This window comes from Crocodylus siamensis, chromosome 4 (assembly GCF_052110815.1).
Source record: "Crocodylus siamensis isolate JL-2025a chromosome 4, ASM5211081v1, whole genome shotgun sequence".
Taxonomy (NCBI): Eukaryota; Metazoa; Chordata; order Crocodylia; family Crocodylidae; genus Crocodylus; species Crocodylus siamensis.
In genome coordinates, this window is record NC_143398.1 from 26,342,593 (window position 1) to 26,367,604 (window position 25,012).

Sequence of the window (25,012 nt, forward strand, 5' to 3'; positions counted from 1 at the left end):
TCCAGAGTATTAGTCATTAAGTCAGTCCTGCAGAAATGAATAAATTACATATTAATTTAAATTTTGCAAATCTGTATAAAGGCTTGTTTAGCTGTAGGTTCGTAGGAAGGAAACAAGCATATGGAATATTTTAACTAAGCAGATCTTCTATGTTTTGATACTTTGTAATTAAGCTGCTGCTGATAGAATTTCAAATACTGAATTCAAGATCAAAAGATAGTGGGTGCTCTTTATTACACTGGTAGCAAAAAGAAAAAAGTAACAGCAGGATAAGTTACTACTTCAAAGCTTCAGCAGTGCTACAGAGAATCAGCTCTACATTAGTTTAGAAATTAAAATGCTTCCCTTGTAGTAAACTTAGTGCTTTTCAGATGAAATGTTTAGATATAAACTGCATCCTAATGAGGCTTCTCCTCTTAGCCTTCAAAAAGTGCTATCTTTGTCTGCACAATGCTAAGAACTAAGCCTCTCTCTGCTCTATTTATGGGAAACCAATTTTTTGTAGACTGTTATAGAACAGGGTGGGCAGCCTGTGGCACGGGTGCCTTAAGTAGCACAGACAGCCAGCTGGGGAGAGGATGGAGAGCCCAGCAGCAGGTGGAGGAGAAAGCTGCAGCTCAGGCAAGGAGCACAGGGCTGAGAGCAGAAAGCAGAGCAGCAGAGCTGAGTGGCATGTGGGGAAGTACAGAGATAATTTGTGGCAAACCTGGCAGAAAGTTAGCCCCTGCTGCCCTAGAACTTTACGAGCAGGTCCTAATGTTTGCGTCTTACCCAAAAGGGCATTAGAAAATGATTCTCAAACAATAATGACCTCTTCTTAGTGACCATGTCAGGAAATTACATTTATTCCAACAAAACCTTTGTTTTGATGTAAGCCTGTTCCCAAAATTCAGTTAGCTAGAGCTCAGAAAGAGGATTGTGTACACTTTGTTAGACTAGGTTGGTATCTCATTAACAGCACTTTAAATAGTGACAGTAGTATTAAAAAAGCTTTGGTTAATCCCATAAACATGTGAATCAATGCCAACAACCCAACTCCATCACTCTTCAATTTCTGTATTAACAAGTCTTCTAGATGTTTTTACTGCAGTGTAGACATTGCTTTCTGCAGCAGTTGAACCATGATGGGATAGACTGGTGCAAACTCCTTTCCTTCCCTTGTTCTCACTGACTGAACATAAGCTTCCAGTGCACCTCTGAGTAAAAAGAGAAAAAGAAATATGTTAGGCAGAATTAAGTGATTAATTAGAAAAGATGAACCATCTGTATGATTAAAGGGTATCTACAAATAATTGGTGGGTCTTAGTAGTTTTAATGTAGAACTGGCAGTACTGAAACTGCACTCGACTCCAAACACTGCCTTATACTCACTCTATTGCTAAACCAGTGTTCTCCCACCTGATCACAAGTTGGTCCTTCCCTGTCCCCTCCTGTCAAGAAAAGAAAATGTACCACCAGAGCCCCTACTCTCACTCTGTGGTGTTAGCTTTCGTGTCCCTTTCTCCTTACACTTCATAAAGACCAGCATGTTTTCTCTCCTTCCTGATATGTTTTGAGCAGTGAACTAGTTATCAGTATTGTCACTTTGCAGCCCACCTAAAACAACAGCTCTGAGGCCCAAACACATGCACAGTGTGCTGCACTGATGACCTTTCAGAACATAAAAAGAACAGATTCCAGCTGGTAATGCGACTGTTTACAAGAAAGCAGAGACATGAACAACTGCATAGTCTGGCAGTGCCCCCTACCTGGCCAGTTTTCCATGCCTCTACCATTTGGGAAATCCTGCTGTGAACTATCAGACTTGCATTTTATGTATTTACTTGTATATTGCTGTTGGTTTTTCTCAAACACTGGCAGCACAGATCGGATCCTGCACTCCAGCAGACACACGGCTCCCACAAACTTAGATTTTTTTTAAGGCTGGAAGGGACGATTATCATAATGTGATGCAGGCTCTAACATTCATCCAGTGCTGCTCAGTGGGTACTTAAAGCGTAGAAGTCTTGTTTACTTGATTTAGCAAAAGGATAAACATGCATTTTCTCACATTAAATGTTACCTGCTGAAGTTTAAAAATAGATTTGGATTTTTACTGATAATCAGGTAGTGCAAATACTTGTGTCCTCTGTAGTTGTATACTAGTAACTCAGTTGACAATCATTGTCCTTTATCTATCCAACAAGAGCTGCAACTGCAATATTGCTGCAGCCACCAGAAAGGAATTGAAACAATTCAAGTTCCAGTATAAAAGCCTCCATTTTCCCCAGCAAAAAAGGTGGACTAATTTAGAAAGACATGTAAGTGACCCATTATTTTGGAGAGTGGAGGTCAGAGAGGAGACTCGCACACAGTTCATAATTTCTTCTCAGTCTGTATTCTTCCAGTCAGAGCCTGGTGGCTTCAACATGCCACAGCAGTAAAGAAAGTCTTACCTGACTGGGCAGACTTTTCAAGGAGCACTAAGGAGGCCCAGTGGGTGACGGAAGTTGGCCTGTGTTTAAATTAGGCAATATCCTCCAATCCCATCCTTCAGTCCCTTTAACCCATTTCTCAAAATGGAAAGAGTTGCTAATAACAGAACAGTTTAACACTCATCAGATAATCAAGAAATGCAGCTTTCTGTCCTGAACTACAGCTGATGCAGGGCAGACGGCTGAGAGAAAAAACATATGAATTACTGTGGGATACCTTGTTTAGTATGTCTGGTTGATGATGGGGTATTTGTTCATCTGAAGGAGGAAAGATGGGAGGGTGAGACACAAAATTCATGCCTCAACCTTCACAGCTAAAGTCACTACATTTTAGGAGGAACCTGCCTAAGAGGAAGTCCTGTATAAGGGAAGTAAGTCCTGCTGTGGAAGAATGTCAACCTTAAATGTTTTCACAGGCCATATACTGCAGCAGCTGAAGGTAAAAGGCTGTTAGTCTTTTAAATAGCTACATGGAGAAAAGCCTCCTGAGAGAGGGCTCTGTAACAAGAGTATACCAATGCAGTGGCAGAGGACTAAGATGCATTTTAAGAGTGAATGTTAATTAACCACTGGAACAACTATCTTGACTAGGAAAGTGGTAGATACACCTGGAATCAAACCTGGATATCAAACTATGCTAGAGGCTCATGCATAAGTTATGGACTTAGGCTATAAAATGTCATCAGTTTCCTGTCTCCTCTTCCGGAGAAGGTGAAACTAGAGGAACTTTAAGGTCCCTTATGGTTTAAAATCTGTTGATGCAAGCCAGTAGTCAGCCCCTATACAGAAATACCTTTCAGGAAGAGTTGACCATGTGACTTAAGTCACAGCTTCATGCTCAGGCAGAACATAAATATCCATATTTGAATCCCAAAGCGAGTGAATGTGCATAACAGGTTGGGCAGTACACTACTTCGAAAGTACTAACTTGAGGTAAGGTTGAGAGTGAAATGCCAGTTCTAAGGAAAACGATTATTTCAGAAAGACCAATGCAGTCACCATCGTGATCGTAACAGCTGTGAACCCAGGATGTTAAGACTACAAGGAGCCAATGACTATCACCTGTCTGTGTACCTGTCCTGTCTGAACTTGAAGGGGACATACAGGAAGTTTAATTCTCTACCACAATAAAATAGCAGCACAGTAACTTATGAAGCTGTTTTTGCAGTAAACAGATACCAAGAAACTCTTCTCTTTGCTCTAAAGCTTAAGTGATGCTGGCAGCTTGCAGCCTCTCCATCTGCTCAACATGATAAAACCACCGCTGCTATGACACTGGGATTGGTGGAGAAGCCAAGTTGATTACACTTTTGACTATTTCTTCGAGGACACAGAAGGTACCAGAAGCGATGAACCACATGGGTGTCCCCTTAGCTAGCAGAAAAGGGCACAGTAGAAACAATTAATTGCCTAATGTTCAATTCCTGTCCCCAGCAATGATGTTCAGGCCTGCGTTCCACCCAATAGCACCCTGAAGTAGGCTAGGCCAGACACCTCCCTGGGTAACAAAGGCAGGCAGGGCAGCCATCCTAATGGAGTCACAAACTGACTTGCCACAGAACAATGGTGGCCACTCCTAGGAGGAGCAGGGACCACAGTTTTAGGTACCTCAATATATGCAGGGAATACCAGCTGCTGTGAGGGAGGCTTTCAGCACCACGTGACAAACTCTCACACAAGTGTGAGAGATGCAATGTCCTGGGGAGCAAACGTCACATTCTCAGAATCCTAGGTACTATTCCTCCAAATTGTGCACTGTGCACTCCCTGAAGGTCATCAGCAACTCAGCACTTGAAATCAGCACCTCCAAATGGAGCTGTGAGCGACTCAGTCCTTTTGAAGATCTGATGATTCATGCTGGTGTCTAAAATTGAGGTTAGGACCATGTGTTAGAAACCCTCCCCCACTTCCCCCCCGGGGTTTTTTTTTTTTTGTTTTTTTTTTAAATCTTAGCTGCTGGCTTCCAGGGGCTCTAACAAGGTATTGGTTCAGGAGTGACTATGAGATACCACAGCTCTGCAGTAGCCACCCACATGATCAAGCTGGAGGCTACATACCAGGGCATGTGTTTGCTTATGCAGCGGGCAGACAGGAGCCCTGGGGAAAGCAGATGCTTGCAGCTTTACAGGAGTGGTGTCCAGGCAGGCAGGAGAGCGTATCCTCTTAGAGGCAGGGCAGCAGCTAGTTAGCACAACATTGAAACAGGTGTGTTGGTCTTTCTGTGAGGTTGTCATACTACAGACCCAGAACGATGGCAGGTGAGGCAAATACATTACTGCAGGGACCAAGGGAGTGCAGCTGAGAGGCACAACATCAAATCAGAGAAATCAGCAGTAAGGCATAGGGTATAATCCTGCTTAGTTGCCCATGAGAAACAGCAGTTATCAATAAATCAACAATGCCCCTCAGCAAAGGCTGACTTAGGAGGTCACATTGCTATAGGAAGAACTTCTTTACAGTAAGGGTTACCAGAATCTGGGATGGGCTTCCAAGGGAGGTGATACTCTCCCCTACCTTGAAGGTCTTCAAAAGGAGACTGGACAAGCACCTGGTTGGGGTCGTCTGACCCCAACGCTCTTTCCTGCCCAGGGCAGGGGGTTGGACTTGACAATCTGCTAAGGTCCCTTCTGACCCTAAACATCTATGCAGAGCTACCCACCAAACAGGACTGTCAGTCAGAGAGCCTGCCTGGAGGCCTAGGGTCCTGCACGGCCAGTTTGCTGGAGAGATGGGGAGAGAGTCACAGCTCCAACGACTCTGAGGAGCCACAGAACCTGCCAGTTGACTGCTGCTTTGCAGAGCAAATCCACCACTTTCTTCTGATCACAGCACAGTCCAGAGCTCAGACCTCCCGAGCCAGAAGAGAAGGATCTGGGTCTCACAGAGGACTTGCCAGAAGAACATGCATCCACATGTGCAGAGTAGAAGCTGGGCAACAGTGAGCCCATAATAACTGCTTGCCCCAGGCACTGGGGTAATATCTGCAGAACACGAGGGAATCGTGGGATGCCAGCGGTACCCATGTCACAGGGCTGGACTGCTGGAATCAGCAGGCCGCGTTGGGACCGCTCCTGCTACGGTGCTGGGGGGAAGGACTCTACAGACACTGCTGTGGCTCGGTGAGTTAACAGCTTCCACGTGAGCAGAGATGTGCAAAGGACTGAGTGCTGCAGGAACCCCTGCGCTTTATATCGTGTGCTGGGGCAGCACTGCCGTGCAGACCCCCTTCCACAGCACCACTCGCAACAGACTGTCTCCTCCTCAGAGTTAACGTTTTAGTCATGCAGTCAAAATAACAGTGACTAGTGAGCCTTGGTCACCTTCCTGAGCACGCTAAGTACCTGCAGCCCAGGCCGGCTCCCCGTCGCGAATGCAGTGAGTGACCAGCCACAGCCCAAGCTGCACTGAGATCACACGCAGGATCAGTGAGGGGCTGCTCGCCTGCACAGAGCCCGGGGAGCTGTGCTGGAGAGCAGAAAAGAGGAAGCTAGAAAACTTCTCTGAGTACGGCTCCAAGCACTGCTTCAAATGCATCCCCTGCCCCTCCACAGACACACTTCAGGATCAGCAACCTTGGTCAGGGAGAGTCCAGATTTTAAATACTCTGTGAGAGAGGGATGAGAGAACGTGTGTGTACGATGAATGTTTGTATTGTAATACTATATGCAAAGCAGGACTGTCAGAGCAAGGGGAGAGTGAGGAGGGCACGTCTTGGAATAATCAAATGCACACATCACATTTCGGCAGCAGAAGTGCTTCCTGTCAGCTCGGTATCACCACACTGCTTGCTAGACTTTATTTCATCCTGTTTGCATTCTACCGCACATCACAGTAGCATTCAAAGCCTTAATGTTAGCTCAAGATAACATTACCTAGTGCAGAGGACAACCCTCAAGGTTATCATTAACACAAAGCCACACGTTGCACAGATTGAGATATCGTTAATCCACTGAGGGTCAAAGCCATCTTCAGGAATACCCCCCTGCCCACAGAAAGCTCACTGGGTGCAGCAGTATTTTACAGCCACACAATTCGTTTGGCATCCTTTGCCACCAAAACAATTAGCTCCCATTGTTTCTCCAACAACTTTAATCAGGAGCTAGACTCAACACAGGGTCCTGTGATTTTAACTACTGTGTATTTTATGACAGACACACAAATGCGAAGAAAACAGCAAGACAGTTATTTTTGCTATTCAGAAGAACTGTAGCTAGATGAATCATAAATGAGATCGAAAGGGATTTTAAAATGATTTACTCCTATTGTGCTTCTGAACTAACATCAAACAAACCCAACGGCTCTGTGGCCAAGCATGAACTGCAGTCACTTTGAAACAGAAGCTCAGGTCCCAGAGGCTCCTGGTCATAGCACAGATGGCCCTCACGACTGACGTGGTTAGGGAAATAAATTGCTTTTTCCCTATTTTAAACCAGAATTTTGCTTTTCTGATGCCAAACACCAGTGCTTAGACATTTCTGTCCTAATGATGGCTAAGTCCAAAACTTCTGGCAGATTCCCCTCCTCATGGTGTTTTCCAATTATTCATATTACAGAAAAATCATTGTGGGTTTTTTCTGTTGGGTTTGAACTATAAATAGACCCCTAAACATTATTCACCAGAAACACAAGGCCCAGAGGCTTACTACTGGACTGCACCTGCAAGTCCGACTCAGCCACTGCAAGTTGGTGTGTCCGATGGGGTTGTGTTGTACTTTGAATCTGGTCCGACTTGCCCAATGTTGAAATGCAGTGAAAAGCCTGAGAACTACTGTAGACCACCCACCTTTAACTCTTAGAGGCCTATGGAGAAGTAAGCTTGGACTCAAGTATTGGATTCAAAGGATCCTCCCTTTTTCTACTCATCCACATCCGTAGCTCCTCCCCTCTTCCCTCCTTGGTCTGAAAAGCTAGTCATGATTTGTGCACTCGGAGGCTGTACTCACGTTATGCACAGGCCTGTGCTCTGTGCTGTCCGTGGGAGTCCAAACCACCTAGCTGTTTGCTTAAGGCAGCAACAGTAAGGACAGAAAGACTAACCAGGCTACATGGCTTAAAGCACGGGTGGGCAAAATACAGTCTGAGGGCCACTTCCGGCCTGCGAGGCTATTCTATCCGGCCTAAATGTAGAAAATTAATATTTCTTTCCCCTTGGTTCCAGCCGCTCGCAGCCCACCTGGGACTACCTGTGCCTGCTTCAGACAGCCCTGCGTGGGCTGCGAGCACCGGCCATGGGGTGAGCGAGGGGCCACTTTTCCCTGCGCTCAGCACCAGCTTCTTCCCTGCTGGCAAGCAGGGGGTTGGGGCTGTGCACTGCCCCTCACCTGCACCGTGGGGCTGGGGGGCACTGGGTGTGAGTGGGCAGGGAGCCCACACTGGTGCCCCAGGGCCAGTGCTGGCAGGGCCCAGAGCAGGGTGGCAGGAGCACGGGGTCCCAGCTAGCAGGGGCTCTACGGAGCCGGGCCAGCTCCCCCATCTCCCTGCTGGTGCAGCCCAGCCCGGCTTCCCAGACCCCTGCTGGCCTGCGCCCTGCTCTGGGCACCGCCGGTGCTAGCCCTAGGACATTGGTCCCAAGACATTTGGACATTGGTCCCAAGGGGTGGGGTGGCACCTGTCAAGGAGCAGGGCTACCCACGTGGCCCTCGACAGCCTGCCAAAACTGAGTAAGCGGCCCTCCACCCGAAATAATTGCCCGCCCCAGGCTTAAAGGAACCAGGACAAGTGTCTGCCAGGCAGTGCCATGGGACCACCAGGCAATGAGCTGAGAGATTCTAGTTATTAGAGGAAATGTTTGCAGAGACAGGAGGGAGAAGAGCTTCTGAAAGGCTCTTCCATTTATTGTTTTCCTAAGGGCAACATTGCCACCTCTTTCCATTTCAGAGGTTGCTTTATCTGGATTTACTGCAAAAAACAATGGCGCTGACTTGCTGGGTGGGATGGAAGGAGTGAGCTGTACTGCCATGGGGACCGTGCTCACCATTCTTTGGGCCCTCAGGATCTACTGTGACCACAGTGGGCTTTGACCATCTTGAAGATCCCCTGACCACAGCACATGTGAGAGGAAATGCAATGACACTGCTTGATCTACTGGGGCTGGCCAAAGCCAGAACCACACCGGGATGTTCTGCTGTCCCACCCCTCCTACTGAGTCATGATGCTTCCCCAGCTGGTTTCCTCCTTCCTCCTGTCTTTCTCTAAAATGTGTCTAATAAAGGGTCTCATTTAGCTAAAAACTCCATCTCTTGCAATACTGCAGTGAGCAGAAAGGCAGCTACGAGCAACACCCTACACAGCCAATTGCTGGGACAACCTTGAGCTCAGCCTACAAGGCTGCAGGGCAAAACCCCAGAAGCAAAAGCTGCATTTTTAAAAATGTGCTATTCTTGTCTTTCTCTTTAGTGCAAGTTTGTCTGATTTTGTCTTCAAGGAATCAGAGTCAGACTCTAGCAGTAGCCTGAAAACACCACAGCTCATGTCTTCCCTTTTCTCCCAGTAGGATAGTTAACACCAGCTTTAATACAGTCAAAAGACCATCAAGCATGTGTTTTCCTTATAAAAACACTAATAGCCAAAGGGAATAAGGGAACACTATTAAAATACAAGCCTCTCACTGGTTTGTCTCAAATTCTATTAACTACTTTGTTTCTCTTTCTACCTTTAAACATTTTTAAAGACTGTTAAAGGGCATCTCTTACAATGGGACCCACCTGACTGAATCCCAGAGCCTCAATTAATGCTTAATGTTATTACAGTCAATTAAGAGTTTCTTAATATCAAGCCCCTTGTTGGGCCCAAGGTGTCCTTTTGTTTATACACAGGCAACAAATACAGATCTAAAAATCCTGCTCAAGTCCCCTGCTTTTCCAAATCCAGGTTTTGAACAGTTTCTTGCATCTCCCGTGCTACCTTTATCATAATTCTGATAGGAACCGTTGGCATGGGAACTGCGATGCCCGTGATAGGAGCAATTAATAAAGAAACACACATACAGCCTAGAGTATGTGGCTACATGTGCACCACGAGGCACTGAAATGATCCATGAGAGACTCTCCGCTTCAGAGAATCACGGGGGCAGTTAGCCAGCCCGAGGACGAGCTGCGAGCAGGCAGGCTGGAAGGTCTGGGAGGAGAGAGCTGGAAATCTAAAGGCAAACGCATGTGAAGTTGCAGGAGGCAGCAGCCTGCCAGAGCACAGGGATTTGGCATCCTGAGATGCAACTTGTCGAGTTTAGCTGACCATGGTCTGACTGGCTGAGCCAATCCCACTTCAGTGTCAGGCTCCACATCTGCATAATACTGGTTTAACTCAAGGATAATTCTAATACATTAGAGGACGTGGTGGCACGTTGCCAGGAATCCCGTCCATCCAGCCGCAGTGAGACTGCGCTTGGATCAGGTAAGGCTAGGGAAAGTAAAGCCAGGGAAGAACAGAGAAGACGTCAATAGCTGGAGGGATAACACTGGCCACAAACAGACAGACATTTCTACCGGGAAAGGGTGCATGCAGGTCTTCATCCGGGACACCCCAGCTGACTTCCTGCCCCTGGGGCAGGGGGCTGGACTCCATGATCTTCCGAGGTCCCTTCCAGCCCTGATGTCTATGAAAACTCCTGGCTTTCTCCAAGTCAGGGTGATCTTGATCTGGGGAAGGCGCGAGGAGATACTCCCTCCACCTTCCCCGACTGCAGGCTGGGAACGGGCAGGAAGCAGCCTTCACTCCGCTGCCGGGCTGGGAGCAGAGTGGGGGAGCAAAGCCCCCAGCCCCTTTCCCATGCCGGACAGTGCCTGGCTTGAGGAAGGGGCAGACAGCAGTGCTGGCTGCTCTCTTCCCTCTTGGAGCAGTCCAGGAGGGGGAGGGAGCAGCACAGCACAGCCCCTAACCCCGTCCCCACGCCAGGCAGTGCCCAGGTTGGGGAAGAGGCAGGGAGCCGCAGCAGCTGCTTCAGGCACCCAGAGCTTTGTCTAAAGCCCTCCACCCATTCCCCAAATCAAGGACCCCAGTCTGGGGAGTAGTGAGCAGCTGTTCCTCTGCTTCTGCTCTCTCGCAGGGAGCAGAGAGGAGGGAGTCGTGGAGCAACCTCCCCCACACTCCTCGGCTCCAGCGGGAGAAGCAGGCAGGGGGCCACAGCGCCCCCCCCAGGGGTGGGCAGCAGCTCCCTCCCTACTACTCCGCAAAGTCTCCTTCAGCCTGGTCTCTTGCCCCAGCAGCTTCCCCTCGTGCCACGTGCCATCCAGCTGGGTGGCAGGGATAGCAAGGGAAGTCAGCAGGGTTAGAGACCTGGCATGGAGAGGCTTCCTCTGAAACCACTACCCGGCCCTGCTGGCTTTTAAATCACCACAGGCATCCAGGGGAAGCCAGCGGGGCTGGCAAAGCCCCCCCAACTTCCTAAAACCCAAGACTGCAGGGAGGTGCAGGGCGGTGGCTGCTGCTCCCCTCGCTCCCACACTGCTCAGGGCGGGAGGGGAGCAGCAAGGCAAAACCTCCAGCTCGCTTCTCACTTCAGGGACCCCAGTGCGAGAAGCAGGCGGGGCTCTGCCTAGCTCCAGGGGACGGAGCACCCAGCAAAGCCTGCTTCTCACGCCAGAGTCCCGGGAGCGAGTCCCTCCTGCTCTTGTGAGGAGCCAGCACGGAGCAGCTGGCGGCTGCCCCTCTCCCCTCCTCCCAGTTGACACGCTGCCCCTGTGCCTTCTCCAGACCAGGGTGATCCCAGTCTCAGGACTGCACAGGAGCCTTTCCACTGGCTCTACTCTTCCTAGGCCCCAGAAGGAACGAATCCAGGAGGAAAGTGTCCAATCCCCGGAGGAACTGTCCTAGGACCGACCTCCCCCTGGCTGGAGTCCAGTTATTTGTCTCCTGGAACCACTGTTTTCAGGCACGGAGAAAGAGCATGAACATTTCTATGCTTCTGGTTTCTATGGGGAGAGCGGTGTTTCTACCAGTAGCAACTGAACACCTGTACATGGCCACTGACAATTCACCTTGACCAACCACAGGGACAGCTTGGGCCAGAGGTGCCTACATTTAATTAAAAATAGGACTGGTTATTGTTTGGGTGTGAGGAGTTTTGAAACTTAGGAACTCGCTCTGGGATGAGTTCCTCTTTGTTGAAGGAAATGACTAATTTTAGAGGTAGGCTCTGGGCTACTCCTTATGGAGATAGAGGGCAGCAAGATGTGCTGGTGAGAGCTGGGGTTACTCCCTGGAGAGTGCTATACCCCTTGTGTGCTGACAATGAAAAATACTTGGCAATTGGTGTCAAAAGAGGTGCCGTCATGTGTAATCTCCTCTGGGAGATGAACTAGTTTTATTAACAGCCTGAATGTATCTGAGGAAGATGACGTTCTGGCAACTGTTTATAAAAACTGGCTTGGACAAAGCTGGCATGAAAGAGTTCAGTTGTTGCTTTGTGCTATTGTAAAAATTTTGCATCAGATATAATAGGCTAAAAGAGACTTGGAAATAAAAAGCAGTTGAAGAATGTATGGCTTTTGGGGGGTAAACCAACATCATACAGCATCCAGTAAGGAAACGGATGCAATCACATTTGTTGTCTCATGCACAAAGTGAATGACAGTGCATAGTCTTGATGTTAAAGAAAAAGGAAAAAATCTAATCTGTATAACCTACAGAATGTACCCCTAAGGGACCAGGCCCAGTAATGCTCCACAATCCCCATCTTTCAGTCTAGTAAAGGCCAGAAAACCTGTTTGGTAATTCAGCTTCCATTTAGAAAGCTAAGACATGATATATATTACAAATACCATTTGCAAGAGAAAGCTAAGGATAAAGGGTTGGTGGGATGCTCTGCATATATTAATGCTTCATTAAAAATGCTATAAGAAGTAAGAAAAAAGTGTGAGTTTAAGATGCCCTCCCACATGAAGTAGAAAAGATTTTAAAGCATTTATTAAATTACTTCACTTGCTTGAACAAAAACATCAGCTTTCTTGGAATTCAGGACAAGCTGATTATATAATACCAGACAGGTTTTTTTATAGAATGTTCTTTCCAACCATGAAGATTTATATCTAAATTAAAATAACTGACAAGCCTATGATCTGGATACTGTCTGCTAGAGGAATCTTAATATGTATCAATGGAAACAATTTTAATTAATTAGTTAGTATTTACATAGTACGTTAAGTGTGAAGGCCCCAACTTGCAAACCCTCCCATTATTCAGTTGGACAGACCCAGTGTTTAGACAGCACTGAATGTGACAGGTCCTGGGTCATGGTCAGACCTCTTAGGTGCTCTAGTAATATACAAAGAATAAATGCTAAACATGGACATGGCTCCCCAAAGGCACAGATCGGACATCAGGATAGGGTCATAAATGTGCGTCACTGAGCTCTGAAACGATCTGTGGGGAACAGTTGCTCCACCAATTCATCTGGTCATAACTGTTTACATATTTGCAGACTGTTACCCTGTCTCCTCTCCACCTTCTCTTGTCCAGACTGAAAAAAACAAGGCACCCCCTCCATTTCCTCATAGGCCATGTTTTTTAGGTGTCTGATCATTCTTGTTGCTCTTCTCTGGACCCTCTCCTTGGCCTGCTCTCCTTGCTCCTGGATTGGGAGGGGAGGGGAGGGAAGAGGTGTAGTAAGGGCTAAGCGCCCAGCCTCCTTCTTATTCCAGTGGCTCCAGGGCTTGGCCTGCAGGTTTCTTGAAGTGTGGTGCCCAGAACCGGACACAATACCTAGCTGAGGTTCCCGCAGTGCAGAGTGGAAGTCTTATTTCACATGCCTTACAAGGATGCTTTTGTTTATGGCAGTCCACTCTGTTCATTTTCCCCTTGTTTTGGAACAGTGCGTCTTTGTGGGCTCGTACCCAGCTCTCCTCTAACCCCCAGTGCCTGTTCTGCAGAACTGCTGCCAGGTCAGGCATTCCTGTTTTCTTCTTCAGTGAAGCCCTCCACATTTGACAAATTGGAGAAATGGTGTGAAATAAATAGGACATAGTTCAACAAGGGCAACATCATTTTGAATTCTCCTCCTGTCCTCCAAAGCACACGTGGCCCCTTCCACAGATTTACTAAGTGCACTCTCTTTCATGCCAGCATCCATGTTGGCGCTGGCCAACCAGCAGCTTGCCAGCTGGATCCAGCCCACAAGCTGATCTTCTCTAACTGATGATCAAGGCACAGCCATGGGCTAGCTCTGCATGCACTAGCTCCAGATCTGGAAGCAATATAGCTGCATTTACATGGCAACATGCCTGGGCCAATTAACACAGCTGAGAGGCTAATTAGTTCATGTAAATGCAGCTGTGCTGCTTCCTGTCCAGAGCTTTAGCATGCAGAGCTAGATCAGCTGTCCCTGCAGCATGCCTGGCAAGCTGACTGCAAGGGAGGGAGGTTGCGGGCCCACAAGTGAGGTTAGAGAGGCCACTGGGCTCTGAGACTGCCCAGGGTGATTCTGGGACAGCACGTGGGCTGTCCAGGGTGGTTAGAGTTCAGGGTAATTGGCACAGGGGTCTTAGGCATTGAGTGTATGGGACATTCAGGGTGCAGCCGTGGTGATACATAGAGGGTGCACAGGGGTGCACGTGCACCCCCTGAGAGCGCTGGTGCACCCCCTGACAGCCAGCACTTCCCACTTAGGCACTGGGGACAGGTGGGAGCACTGGTGCCCCCCTGACAGTGCCGGCCAGAGAATGGGATGCCAGGAGAAGCGCTGTGCTGGCACTTCCAGGTTGGCACAATTGGCTGCAGGGACCTTACCCCCCCACCCCCAGTCACTGACTGGCTGCTGGGGGGCAAGTCCTCTCCCCCAACTCAGGAGGCACCAGTCACCCATGGGGTGCAGGGCACCGAGTGTGTATGCAATGGGTGAGGATCAGGGTGCAGCATGGGAGGGTGAGAGAGTGCTACCTAGTAACAAAACAGTACCTACCACAGGGAGGTCTGGCCTGGCACTGAGAAGCAGACAGCCCTGGAGGAGGCAGGGTGGTTTCAGCAAGACTTAGGGGCAGCCTCTGGCTATGAGGAACAGGAGGGCTTAATGCTGGTTCATGATTCAACTTTGAGCGAGTGGGGCCCCAACAAGACTGCAAGAGGATAGGGATGTGTCAGCACTAACCCTGAACGGGCCATGCCCTGCAGAGCTACAAAGGGGGCACCTCTCTTCTTCTGCAACCCTGGAGGTTGCACCTTTGGGCCAGTCTGACTATGTAAGCCCCAAACTAACCTGCTACAGTATAATCTGCTTCCACCTGGGGTCAAGATGTCAGCCAGGCTCAGTCCACATCACTGATGGAAACACTGGAGAATTCCAGATGCAGGACACACATGTCCATTTTGCAGAAGCCATCAGCAGCTGCTCTGGGAATGTGGTATTTCAAGGAGCTGTGCACATGCCTTCCCCTGCATTCACCCAGAGCACTTTTCCTAGCTTGTTTATATGATTATCAAGAAATAGTTGAGAACATTTGGGGCCCAATTTTCACCTGTCTTACCTCAGTGTAAAACTAATGTAACTGACTTCAGTGTTGAATGCCCCATTTAAACAGTGCAGGCAGAATAGTGATTTGATTAATGTCTTGTAACAGGACTAAAGACAACCTGTGATAGGCCCAGTTTTATCTCCATTAAATTCAACAAAGTCAGTGGAAAGACTCTCACTATAGTTGGATCAGACATTAAGTGTCTTGTTATAAAACAGAAACAGAAACCTTGCTCTAAATGTGGGGTTGGATTTTTAAACCATAAAAAGTATGTGGATCAATTAGTTTATGAAACACCATATTAATTCCAATAACTCAGTTAACACTCAGGCTCTAGGAAGACATCTGGTACTGAAGACGAACCAAAAAGCATACACAAAAATAGTTCATCAGTAGCTACCAGTTGGCAATATTCACACTGTGTTGGACTGAAAACATTTAGTTACTGCAAACTAAGCAGAAGGAGCATTACACTATGACTACCTCTTCTTTATGGCTGTGGTTCCCACCTTAGGCTAGGGTCAGCTGAGCAGAACATTGAACTGAGCTGTAAGTAACCTGATAACACAACTAAAATAATATTTGAAAAGCAGATCTCCAGAGCAGCTTCAGAGTCATTACACATTGAAATTGCAGCAAACGCACCATTTGCAAACATGTTCCAATGGCAGAATTAATTTCCCCAAAGTAATATAACACATTGCATTCTCCAACACAAATCAAAAGGACAACTATTTCATGTAAAATCACCCAGGCAATGTTACTTTTGCAACAGCTATACAAATGCTTGATTACAAAGTTCAGCTATTTTAATACTAGTTCCTTCTTCGGTCTAGTCCATGACATGCAACTTAGCAATGACTTGAACAAAGTTGTCAACAATCCTCAGAGCTGAGCCACATAGCTGGCTGGAAGTGTAGCCAGGGGCAAATTCTGGTCAGCAGGAGGCAGACTAGCCAAGTTACTGCAAACCTTACTCAAATGTGATTAAATGTCTCTGTATGGACCATGACTGGAGCTTTGGTCCATGGCTTTAAAAGGTGGCTACCTTTTAAAGCCATGGACCAAAGCTCCAGTCATGGTCCAGGTGGCTTTGGCAGTCTGCTAACGGTGGAGGACTTTGTCTGCATGCACGCTGGGGCTGTTGTCAGCCTTGGCCATTTTCAAGAGGCCTAAGCCAAGCTGCAGAAGTGTGGCAAAGCAGAAGGTCCCAAATCCTGTCTCTGAGTGGTCACAGAATTAACATTTGCAGATGTGACAACTAGCTTGGTCAGCAAAGTAAAAGAAGCAATCAATACTGCACCAGTAATGAGATCCAGTTAAACCAAGCAAAAGGCCTTAAATTAGAGGATCTAAATATCCTATATTGCAGCTTTAGCATATAGTAATGATTAGGGTAAACAATTGTAGTAGATGCCTCTATAACAAGCATATTTTTGTTAAGTTTCTTAGATACGTTGTAAAAACAAAGCAGCCTAAACTAAGATAAAGAAGAAACTGGACAGTGTTGAACAGTACTTTACAGTGGTGAAGGCAAGGAGATGATAACCCCCCCGCACTTACATTTTTCCAAGGACATAAATCCCAATTCACTGTCCAAGTCCACAAGAAATCTGATCCAGTCCAGTCCCAAAAGTTTGAGTGAAACAAAGAAATAAAACCAATCAAAGAATATTGATTAGAAAATTAGAATAAGCCAGTTTTAAAAGCAGGGCTTAGGCAGCAGCACAGGCACAGCTTCCAACCAGTAGGGAGCTGCTCGGGGTGGGCAGCTAGAAGCTTCTTCCCACCCCTTCCCCTGCCTCCCAGCTGTGGCACAGCTCCCCACTGGCTACAAACTGCACTTGTGCCTTAGCGAAGGTGCAGGGGTCTGGAAGAAGTGGTAGAAGCAGATACAGCTTCCAGCTGCATGGCCCTAGTACAACTCCCTGCTGCTCAGGCTCAGGTACAGGCAGAGGTAAGGACTTCCAGCTCTGTGGGTCAGATCCAGCCCATGGGCTGTATGCTGCCAACCCCTGGTCTAGATCAGATCTTAGTACGGCTACAAGCAGAGTTTCTGCAGCACCTATTGCTACAGCTAAATGCCACACTGAAGGCAGGATGGGATCAGCCAACACCTACAAAGAAACAATGAAGGGTGATTCTGCACTGGTCTGGTCCAGTCCTGCAGGGAGCAAACCAGGAAAGCCAAGGCTGCAGCTGAACTCCAACTAGCTTCGAGCATCAAGGACAATAAAAAGTCCTTTTTCAGATATGTGGGGAGCCGGAGGAAAAGCAAGGGCAACATTGGATCCCTGCTGAACCAGATGGGACAGCTGACAACTGACACCCAGGAAAAAGCCAACCTATTAAAGGAGTACTTTGCATCGGTCTTTCATCAGTCCCATGGAACACCTATGCCCACCACGGGACAGGGAGGTCCGGGTGAGGGAGATCCCCTGCCCTCCATTAATGCTGACCTCGTGAAGGAACACCTTGAGAGGATGGATACGGTCAAGTCAGCTGGACCTGACAATCTACACCCCAGGGTAACTCAAGGAGCTGGTGAGTATCATAACCCAGCCCCTGGCACAGATCTTTGAAAACTCCTGGCACTCTGGTGAAGTGCCCGAGGACTGGACGAAGGTCAATGTGGTGCCTATCTTCAAGAAAGGGCGGAAAGTGGATCCGGCTAACTATAGGCCCATCAGCCTGACTTTTATTCTGGGGAAGATCTTAGAAAAGTTTATTAAAGAGGCCATCCTTCATGGACTGGCTGACGCCAACATCCTAAGGGATAGCTAGCACGGGTTTGTTGTGGGTAGATCTTGCTTGACCAATCTCATTTCCTTCTACAACCAGTTGACCTATCACCTGGACAAGGGAGAAGAGATCGATGTCATGTATCTTGACTTCAAAAAAGCCTTCCATCTGGTATCTCATGATCACCTCTTGGCAAAACTGGCCTATTGTGGCCTTGGGTCCACCATGATCCGCTGGCTGGAAAACTGGCTCCGTGGTCGAACCCAGAGGGTAGTAATTGATGGAAGTCACTCATCCTGTGACCAGTGGGATCCCCCAAGGCTCTGCCCTTGGACCCATATTGCTCAACAACTTAATTAATGATGTGGACACTGGAGTCAGGAGCAGACTGGCCAAGTTCGCTGATGACACCAAACTTTGGGGCAGAAGACAGGAGGGCGACAGGAGACATCCACGCCAGAAGACAGAAGGGTGATCCAGGCTGACCTGGACAGGCTCAGCAAATGGGTGGATGAGAACCTGATGGTGTTTAACACTGAAAAATGCAAGGTTCTCCACCTTAGGAAAAAAAACCTGCAGCATCCTTATAGGCTTGGCAGTGCTATGCTGGCTAGCACTATGGAAGAAAGAGCCTTGGGGTCATCATTGACCACAAGATGAACATGAACCTGCAATGCGATGCTGTGGCTAGTAAAGCGACCAAAATGCTAATTTGCATCCATACATGCTTCTCAAGCAAATCCCAGGATGTCCTTCTCCCCCTGTGCTAGGCCTTGGTGAGGCCACAGCTGGAGTACTGCATTCAGTTTTGGGCTCCACAATTCAAAAAGGATGTGGAGAAGCTTGAGAGAGTCCAGAGATGAGCCACATGCATGCTCAGAGGTCAGGATCTGGGGGAATGTTTCTTCACCAGAGCGCCCCAAGAGATGACGAGGTCGAACAGTCATAACTACTGCAAGACCATTTCGGGCTGGACATGAGGAAGAATTTCTTTACTGTCCGAGCCCCCAAGGTCTGGAACAGCCTGCCATTGGAGGCGGTTCAAGCACCTACATTGAACACCTTCAAGAGCAAATTGGATGCTTATCTTGCTGGGATCCTATGACCCCAGCTGACTTCCTGCCCTTCGAGCGGGGGGCTGGACTCGATGACCTTCCAAGGTCCCTTCCATCCCTAATGTCTATGAAATCTATAATTGTTGTGGGAGACACCCCGCTGCGAGGCATGGAAGGAGCCATCTGTCATCCAGACCCCTTTGCTCGAGAGGTCTGCTGCCTTCCAGGAGCCAGAATTAGAGACATTATGACGAGGATCCCTAAACCAGTCCGCCCTACTGACCTCTACCCCATGATCCTCGTCTATGTGGGCACCAACAACACAGTGAGAAGTAGCCCCAGGAGAATCATGAGAGACTACAGGACCATGGGGGCAATGCTCAAGGAACTAGGAGCACAAATGGTCTTCTCCTCAATCCTCTCAGTTAAAGGCCATGGCCATTGAACGGAGGAGTGCATCAAGGAAGTCAACCACAGGCTTAAAGATAGTGTAATCGTGTGGGTTTTGGACACTTTGACCTTGGTATGTAGCTGTTTAAGTTCAGCTATCTACACACCAAGGATGATATTCATCTCACAACCAGCGGGAAGAAGCTCTTCACTACAATAATTGCTGACTTGCTGAGGAGGGCCAGAAGCACAGGAAATAAACAAGAGGAACTGACACTCCTTCTGGTAGATAAGGAATTTGATTTGACTGGGTTGACAGAGACCTGGTGGGATGACACACATGACTGGGCACTGACTATCGAAGGCTATAGGCTTTACAGGAAGGATTGGGTTGGGGAGATGGTAGGAGTCCACTACAGGTCTCCCTCCCAAGAAGAAGAGAACAGTCAGGTATTCTCCAGAGAACTGACTGAGGCAGCTCACACTAGAAACATGATTGTCATGGGTGACTTCAACTACCCTGATATCTGTTGGGAGGACCATTCGGCCACCTCCAACAGCTCAGTCAACTTGTTGGCAACAACAGACTATCTGTTCCTGACACAGGACCTAATAGGGGTAAAGCCACTCTGGATTTAGTACTGACCAAAGGGGAGGACGATAGGCAACCTGAGGATTGGTCATACTCTGGGCGACAGTGATCACAGCTTCATTAGGTTCACCATCCACCATAAGACTGGGAAATCAAACAGCAGAAGAGAAGTCCTAGATTTCAGAAAGGCAAACTTTGCCAAGTTTAGCCTCAGGAGGCTAACTGGACAGGCCCTCTGCAACCAGCAGAGGACTTGGGAGTTCAGGAACAGTGGTACTTCCTTAAGACAATTTTCACTGCCCAAAAACAAGCCATCCCCACACAGACAAAAAGCAGAAAAGGAGCCAAGAGACCCACTCAGCTCAACAGGGATGTTAGGGAACCATTGAAAAAGAAAGAAGATGCATACAAGCAATGGAAGAATGGTTCAGCAACTAGAGAGGGATACACCCGTATTGCTAGGGCCCACAGATACGAGACATGAAAAGCCAAGGCAAGTGTGGAGATCAAGCTGGCAACTAGAATAAAGGACAACAAAAAGTCCTTTTATAGATACATAGGGAGCAAGGAAAAAAATTGGGATCTACTGCCCACTGAATACTCAGGGGCAGCCCACAGTCGATCCCCATGAAGAGGCAGAACTCCTAAATACCTACTTCACATCACTATTCCTCAAAACACATGGGGGCTGTTCACTTGATCAGCGGCCCAGGGAATATGGGAACAAACTACATGAAATCAATCCCAAACAGGTGAGGGATCTCCTACAACACTTGGACATTTTAAAGTCCGCTGGGCCAGATGACCTGCATCCGAGAGTCCTGAAAGAACTGATTGAGCTTATATCAGTGCCACTGGCAAAGTTGTTCAAAGAGTCACAGAACTTAGGAGTGGTCACTGACAAATGGAAGATGGCCAACATAGTGCCCATCCTCAAGAAAGGGAAGAGGGATAACCCTGCAAACTACAGACCAATCAGCCTGACCTCAGTCCTGGGTAAAATTTTTGAAAAATTTGTTAAGGAGGCCATCAATTACAAGATGGTAACTGAGGGGGTGTTAAGAAGCAACCAGCATGGCTTTGTTGAGGGTAGATCATGCCTGACAAACCTGGTGTCCTTCTGCAACCAGGTAACTAAACATCTGGATGAGGGGCAGAAGGTCAATGTCATTTACTTAGACTTCAGTAAAGCCTTTGATTTGGTCTTTCATGAAATTCTCTCAACCAAACTGGACAGTACTGAACTGAACCAGCCTACGGTGAGGTGGGTGGACAACTGGCTTAGAAGCCGATTCCAGAGAGTTGTAATTGATGGGATGGCTTCGTCCTGGGGGGCCGTCTGTACTGGTGTCCCCCAGGGATTGGTGCTTGGACCTGTGCTCTTTAACATATTTATTAATGACCTAGATGAGGGGGCAGAAAGCTCAATGATCAAATTCACAGATGATACCAAGTTGTGAGGAAATGTGGACATGTCAGAAGGTAGGGCAAAGATCCAGGACAACCCTGACAGACTGGATTTGCAGGCAGAATGCAGTCAGATGAGGTTTAACAGGGAGAAGTGCAAGGTCCTTCACCTGGGTAGGAAGAAGCTTCACTATAACTACACAATGGGTCATGGTCCACTGGCTGGCACAGCATCTGAACAGGACCTGGGGGTCATGACCGACTGGAAGATGAGCATGAGCGAACAGTGCAATGAGTTGCCAGAAGGCCAAAGAGAACTCTGGTGTGCATCAGCCATTGTGTGGCCAATAGATCCAGGGAGGTGCTTCTCCCTCTCTGTTCAGCACTGGTGAGGCCACAGCCAGAGTACTCTGTCCAATTCTGGGCTCTGCACTTCAAGAAGGATGTGGATAAGCTTGAGACGGTAAAAGAAGGGCCACCCATATGATTAGAGGCATGGAGGATAGGCCCTATGAAGACTCTGGGGACTAGGCCTGCTCTTTCTGAGTAAGAGAAGGCTGAGAGGTGACTTGATAGCCGCCTACAAGTACATCAGGGGTAAGCATCAAGATCTAGGGGAGCAACTCTTCAGGAAAGCACCTCAAGGGAGGACAGGATCAATGGGTATAAGCTAATAGAAAGTAATTTCAGGCTGGCCATAAGGAAAAACTTTTTCTTTGAAAGGGTCATCAGAATCTGAACACACTCCTAGCAGAGCTGGTGCAGTCACCATCCTTGGAGGTGTTCAAGATGAGACTGGACAAACACCTTACTGAGCTTGTCTAAGACCAATAACTTCTTGCCCATGGCAGGGGACTGGACTTGATGATCTTGTATATCCCTTCCGGTCCTATGATTCTGTGATCCTTTGCTTGAGGCTATTGAGCCAGATGTCTATCCACCTCATAGTAATTTTGTCTAGCTCACATTTCTCCAATTTATGAAAAGGTCATGTGCAACTCTGGCTGCATACACATGTGATCTGGGAGAATTCTATGGGTTTTCCTGGTAGAAAAACTTACCCAGAAACCCCTCAACAGACAGAAGCACAGAGCTTGCTGTGCTGATGCTGCACAGCCAGGGCACATATCTCAGTGTGCTCTGCAGGCTCCTGCAGTCTGCCTGGAGACATATGGCAGCAGTGCACATGGCAGCCCTGACCGGCTGATCCAGACTGCTCAGGGTCAGCTTGTCTCTCTCTGCAGCAAAATATGTGGATTATGAAGTTCCACTTCCTGCTCAGCTGGAGCAGTAGAGACTAGCCTGAGTGAAACACTGTCTCCTGCGGGGGGGGGGGGTGCATCTTGAGATGCTGTGGTTTCTTTCAGAAGGAAGCATGTAGAGATATTCACTATCCCAGTCCTGAGACTTCTCTGGATGGTCCTGCAGATTTGTTAGTTTCCCTCATACAGGAGGGTCATACATGGCAGTGCCCACAAATATTTTTGATCTGTTTTATGAAAGTGACTGGATTGGTAGTTAATAGTATTCCTTTGAGCTGAGATCAGGTAAATCCAGTCAAGTGGATACAATATGTCTTTGTGTAATAAGCAAGAAACAACCCAAGAGAGGGCATAGGATCTGGGTCATGCTGTACAAATTCGACTTGTACAGTTTGCTTGCATGCTGGATGATTCATCAACTTATGAGCATTAAGTAGAAGTAAATTTAAGAAGCAAGGGAACACATGTAGTTCTTCAACTTTGCCTTTACAAACTGCTTTCTTTGGCTATTACAGCTTTTATTTTGAAACACAACTCTGTATTAAAAAAAACCCAAACCAAGCCTCAGGAGTCCAAAACCGGAAAGGTTCTTTAACGCTAAAGTTACTGTAAAAAGATGCATTTTATTTTAACAAAATCTGAGACACACTACCTCCTGAAAATCCTAAGCTGTTGACTTCTTGGTTTCTCCTGCAGAATGGGTAACATCACAACTACCATAAACAAAGTTTTCCCATTAATTCCCTTTGTTATGTCATTGATGTCACTCATTCCTGCCATAGAAACCAGGAAGCCTGATGCATACATAGGTTGCTCAGAAGTTTAAGGAGATAGTTTTGTTAAACAGTAGCTGTAACATTCTTAAACATAACGGTGTACAGTATCCCTCTTTTGAAATTTAACAAAGGGACCTTTTTTGTAAACCTTTTGCAGGTTACCTTTAAAGTTTGGAAGAAAGCAACCCTTTTTAGAACAAATCTCCTACAGTTCAAATCTTTATTTCATAAGAGCAGCCATGGTTTGCAGCTGGCCTACCACTTCATTGTAATGTATTGAAGAAGAAAAGCATTGTTTTTACCTTATGAGAACAAGCCTGTCCTTTTCAGATGGATGATCATCCAGCCACTGGGAATAACGGGCAACAGACCATTCTGCTCTCTGATGCACAGAAACATGGACAAAAAACAATTAAACTACATGCTATAATGTCAAACACATACATACTATTTTCAGGGACAAAATAAATTAAAGCCAAGTGAAGCTGGTTCATTAGTAGATCTAATCAGGAAACAGTTTCCCTGACCAGCACACCTTTTCATAGACTTCCCTAGTCTGCATTAAGATAAAAGCAAAAAACCCAACACAGAGAAGCAGGAGACCCCAGAATGGTCAATAACCCTGGGAGGGTAATCCTCTAGGATGGGAGAGAGACACATTAAAATTTCCAGCTCTGTTCAGACTAAGTTCAGGGACTTGCAACTGGATCTTCCATATCCCAGGTAAGCATTCTGCTTAAAACACATTCATGCTATTGGCTACCATGTATGTACGTGTGGATGCATATGCATGAGCAGTCTCCCCCACTTTATCACAGTGTAAGCTGTTTACATGCATAGTAGAGAAGTACATAATTCACTTAACTGGATAATAAAGCAGGCTATAATTTCCTGCCCCCAGCTTAAACTGTAAGAAGCACTGGTTATCTGAATATCAGTTAAGTGCAGAAGCACTTAAGCGCACTCATTTTTCAGCCCCACTGTTTGCTTTCTAACTACCTGCACTCTAGTTAACTGCACCGGAAGGAAGGGGAAGCAGCTGTCACAGTGTTGGTACTAGACGACTAAAATGCAAGCACCTTGTCAGTTTCACAGTTGCTATTTTTAACAGCCCTGAAACCGAGTAGCTCCCCTTATTTTCAAGGTTTCTAACAGCATAGTTGAAACCAACTACAAAAAGTCTTGAAATGGAGGAGAGCTGAGGTGCTAATCCCATGGCACTGAGGGCTCTGTACACTTAACAAGCTTGGTTTACATTTTAACTTTCAGTATGTGCATAATTCAGGTCAGTGCAGAGGCTTTTATCAATCTTGCTATGTGCTTAAACAGAGTATGCTGTATTAATAAATAAATACATACTCATTGTGTGCACGCACACATGGTGGAGGGGATAACTGTCCACTGTACAGAGGTGTGCCTGACTACAGACTAGAAGCCTTTAACAAAATAAACACCACAATATTTTTCACAGAGATATTTTAAATTAAGGCTCATCAGCAGTAAAAGAAGCAAATAGGGGAACACCTACATTTGGCAGACAGAATAAAAGGCAACTCTTGACCAGGGCTGGCCTTAGGGACAATGGCGCCCTGGGTATATTTTGGCATCCTTACTTTGAGTTAAAGTCTGTAGTAGTATTAGCAAAGGTTTTAGAAATAAAGCCCAGGGGGAACTGCTGGGCAGGACTGGGAGACTTGTTTCCCCACAACATCCCTCGGTGATCAACTGGGGCAAGGGGAGAAAAGTGGGGGTGGGCTCTTCTTTTAGCAGCCCCCAGGCAAAGAATTTGGTGAGGAGCACTAGGCAGGTGCCCATGATGGTAAGCAGCAGGAACACAATGAGCAGATGCTACTGGTTTATGCAACAGTAGG

At 47.2% G+C, this 25,012-nt stretch overlaps 1 protein-coding gene across 1 annotated transcript in view; it reads right to left on the reverse strand.

The window, feature by feature from the left end:
• Positions 1 to 202: 202 nt before the first annotated feature.
• The window catches only part of COG5 (component of oligomeric golgi complex 5), a 354,414-nt gene continuing 329,604 nt past the window's right edge, over positions 203 to 25,012 (reverse strand). The window contains exons 21-22 of the mRNA XM_090042028.1: positions 23,444 to 23,523; positions 203 to 1,196 (exon numbers count right to left, since the gene is read on the reverse strand). Coding sequence (XP_089898154.1) covers positions 1,082 to 1,196; positions 23,444 to 23,523 — 195 coding nt within the window. The 3' untranslated portion in view covers positions 203 to 1,081. The remainder of the gene's footprint in view (positions 1,197 to 23,443; positions 23,524 to 25,012) is intronic.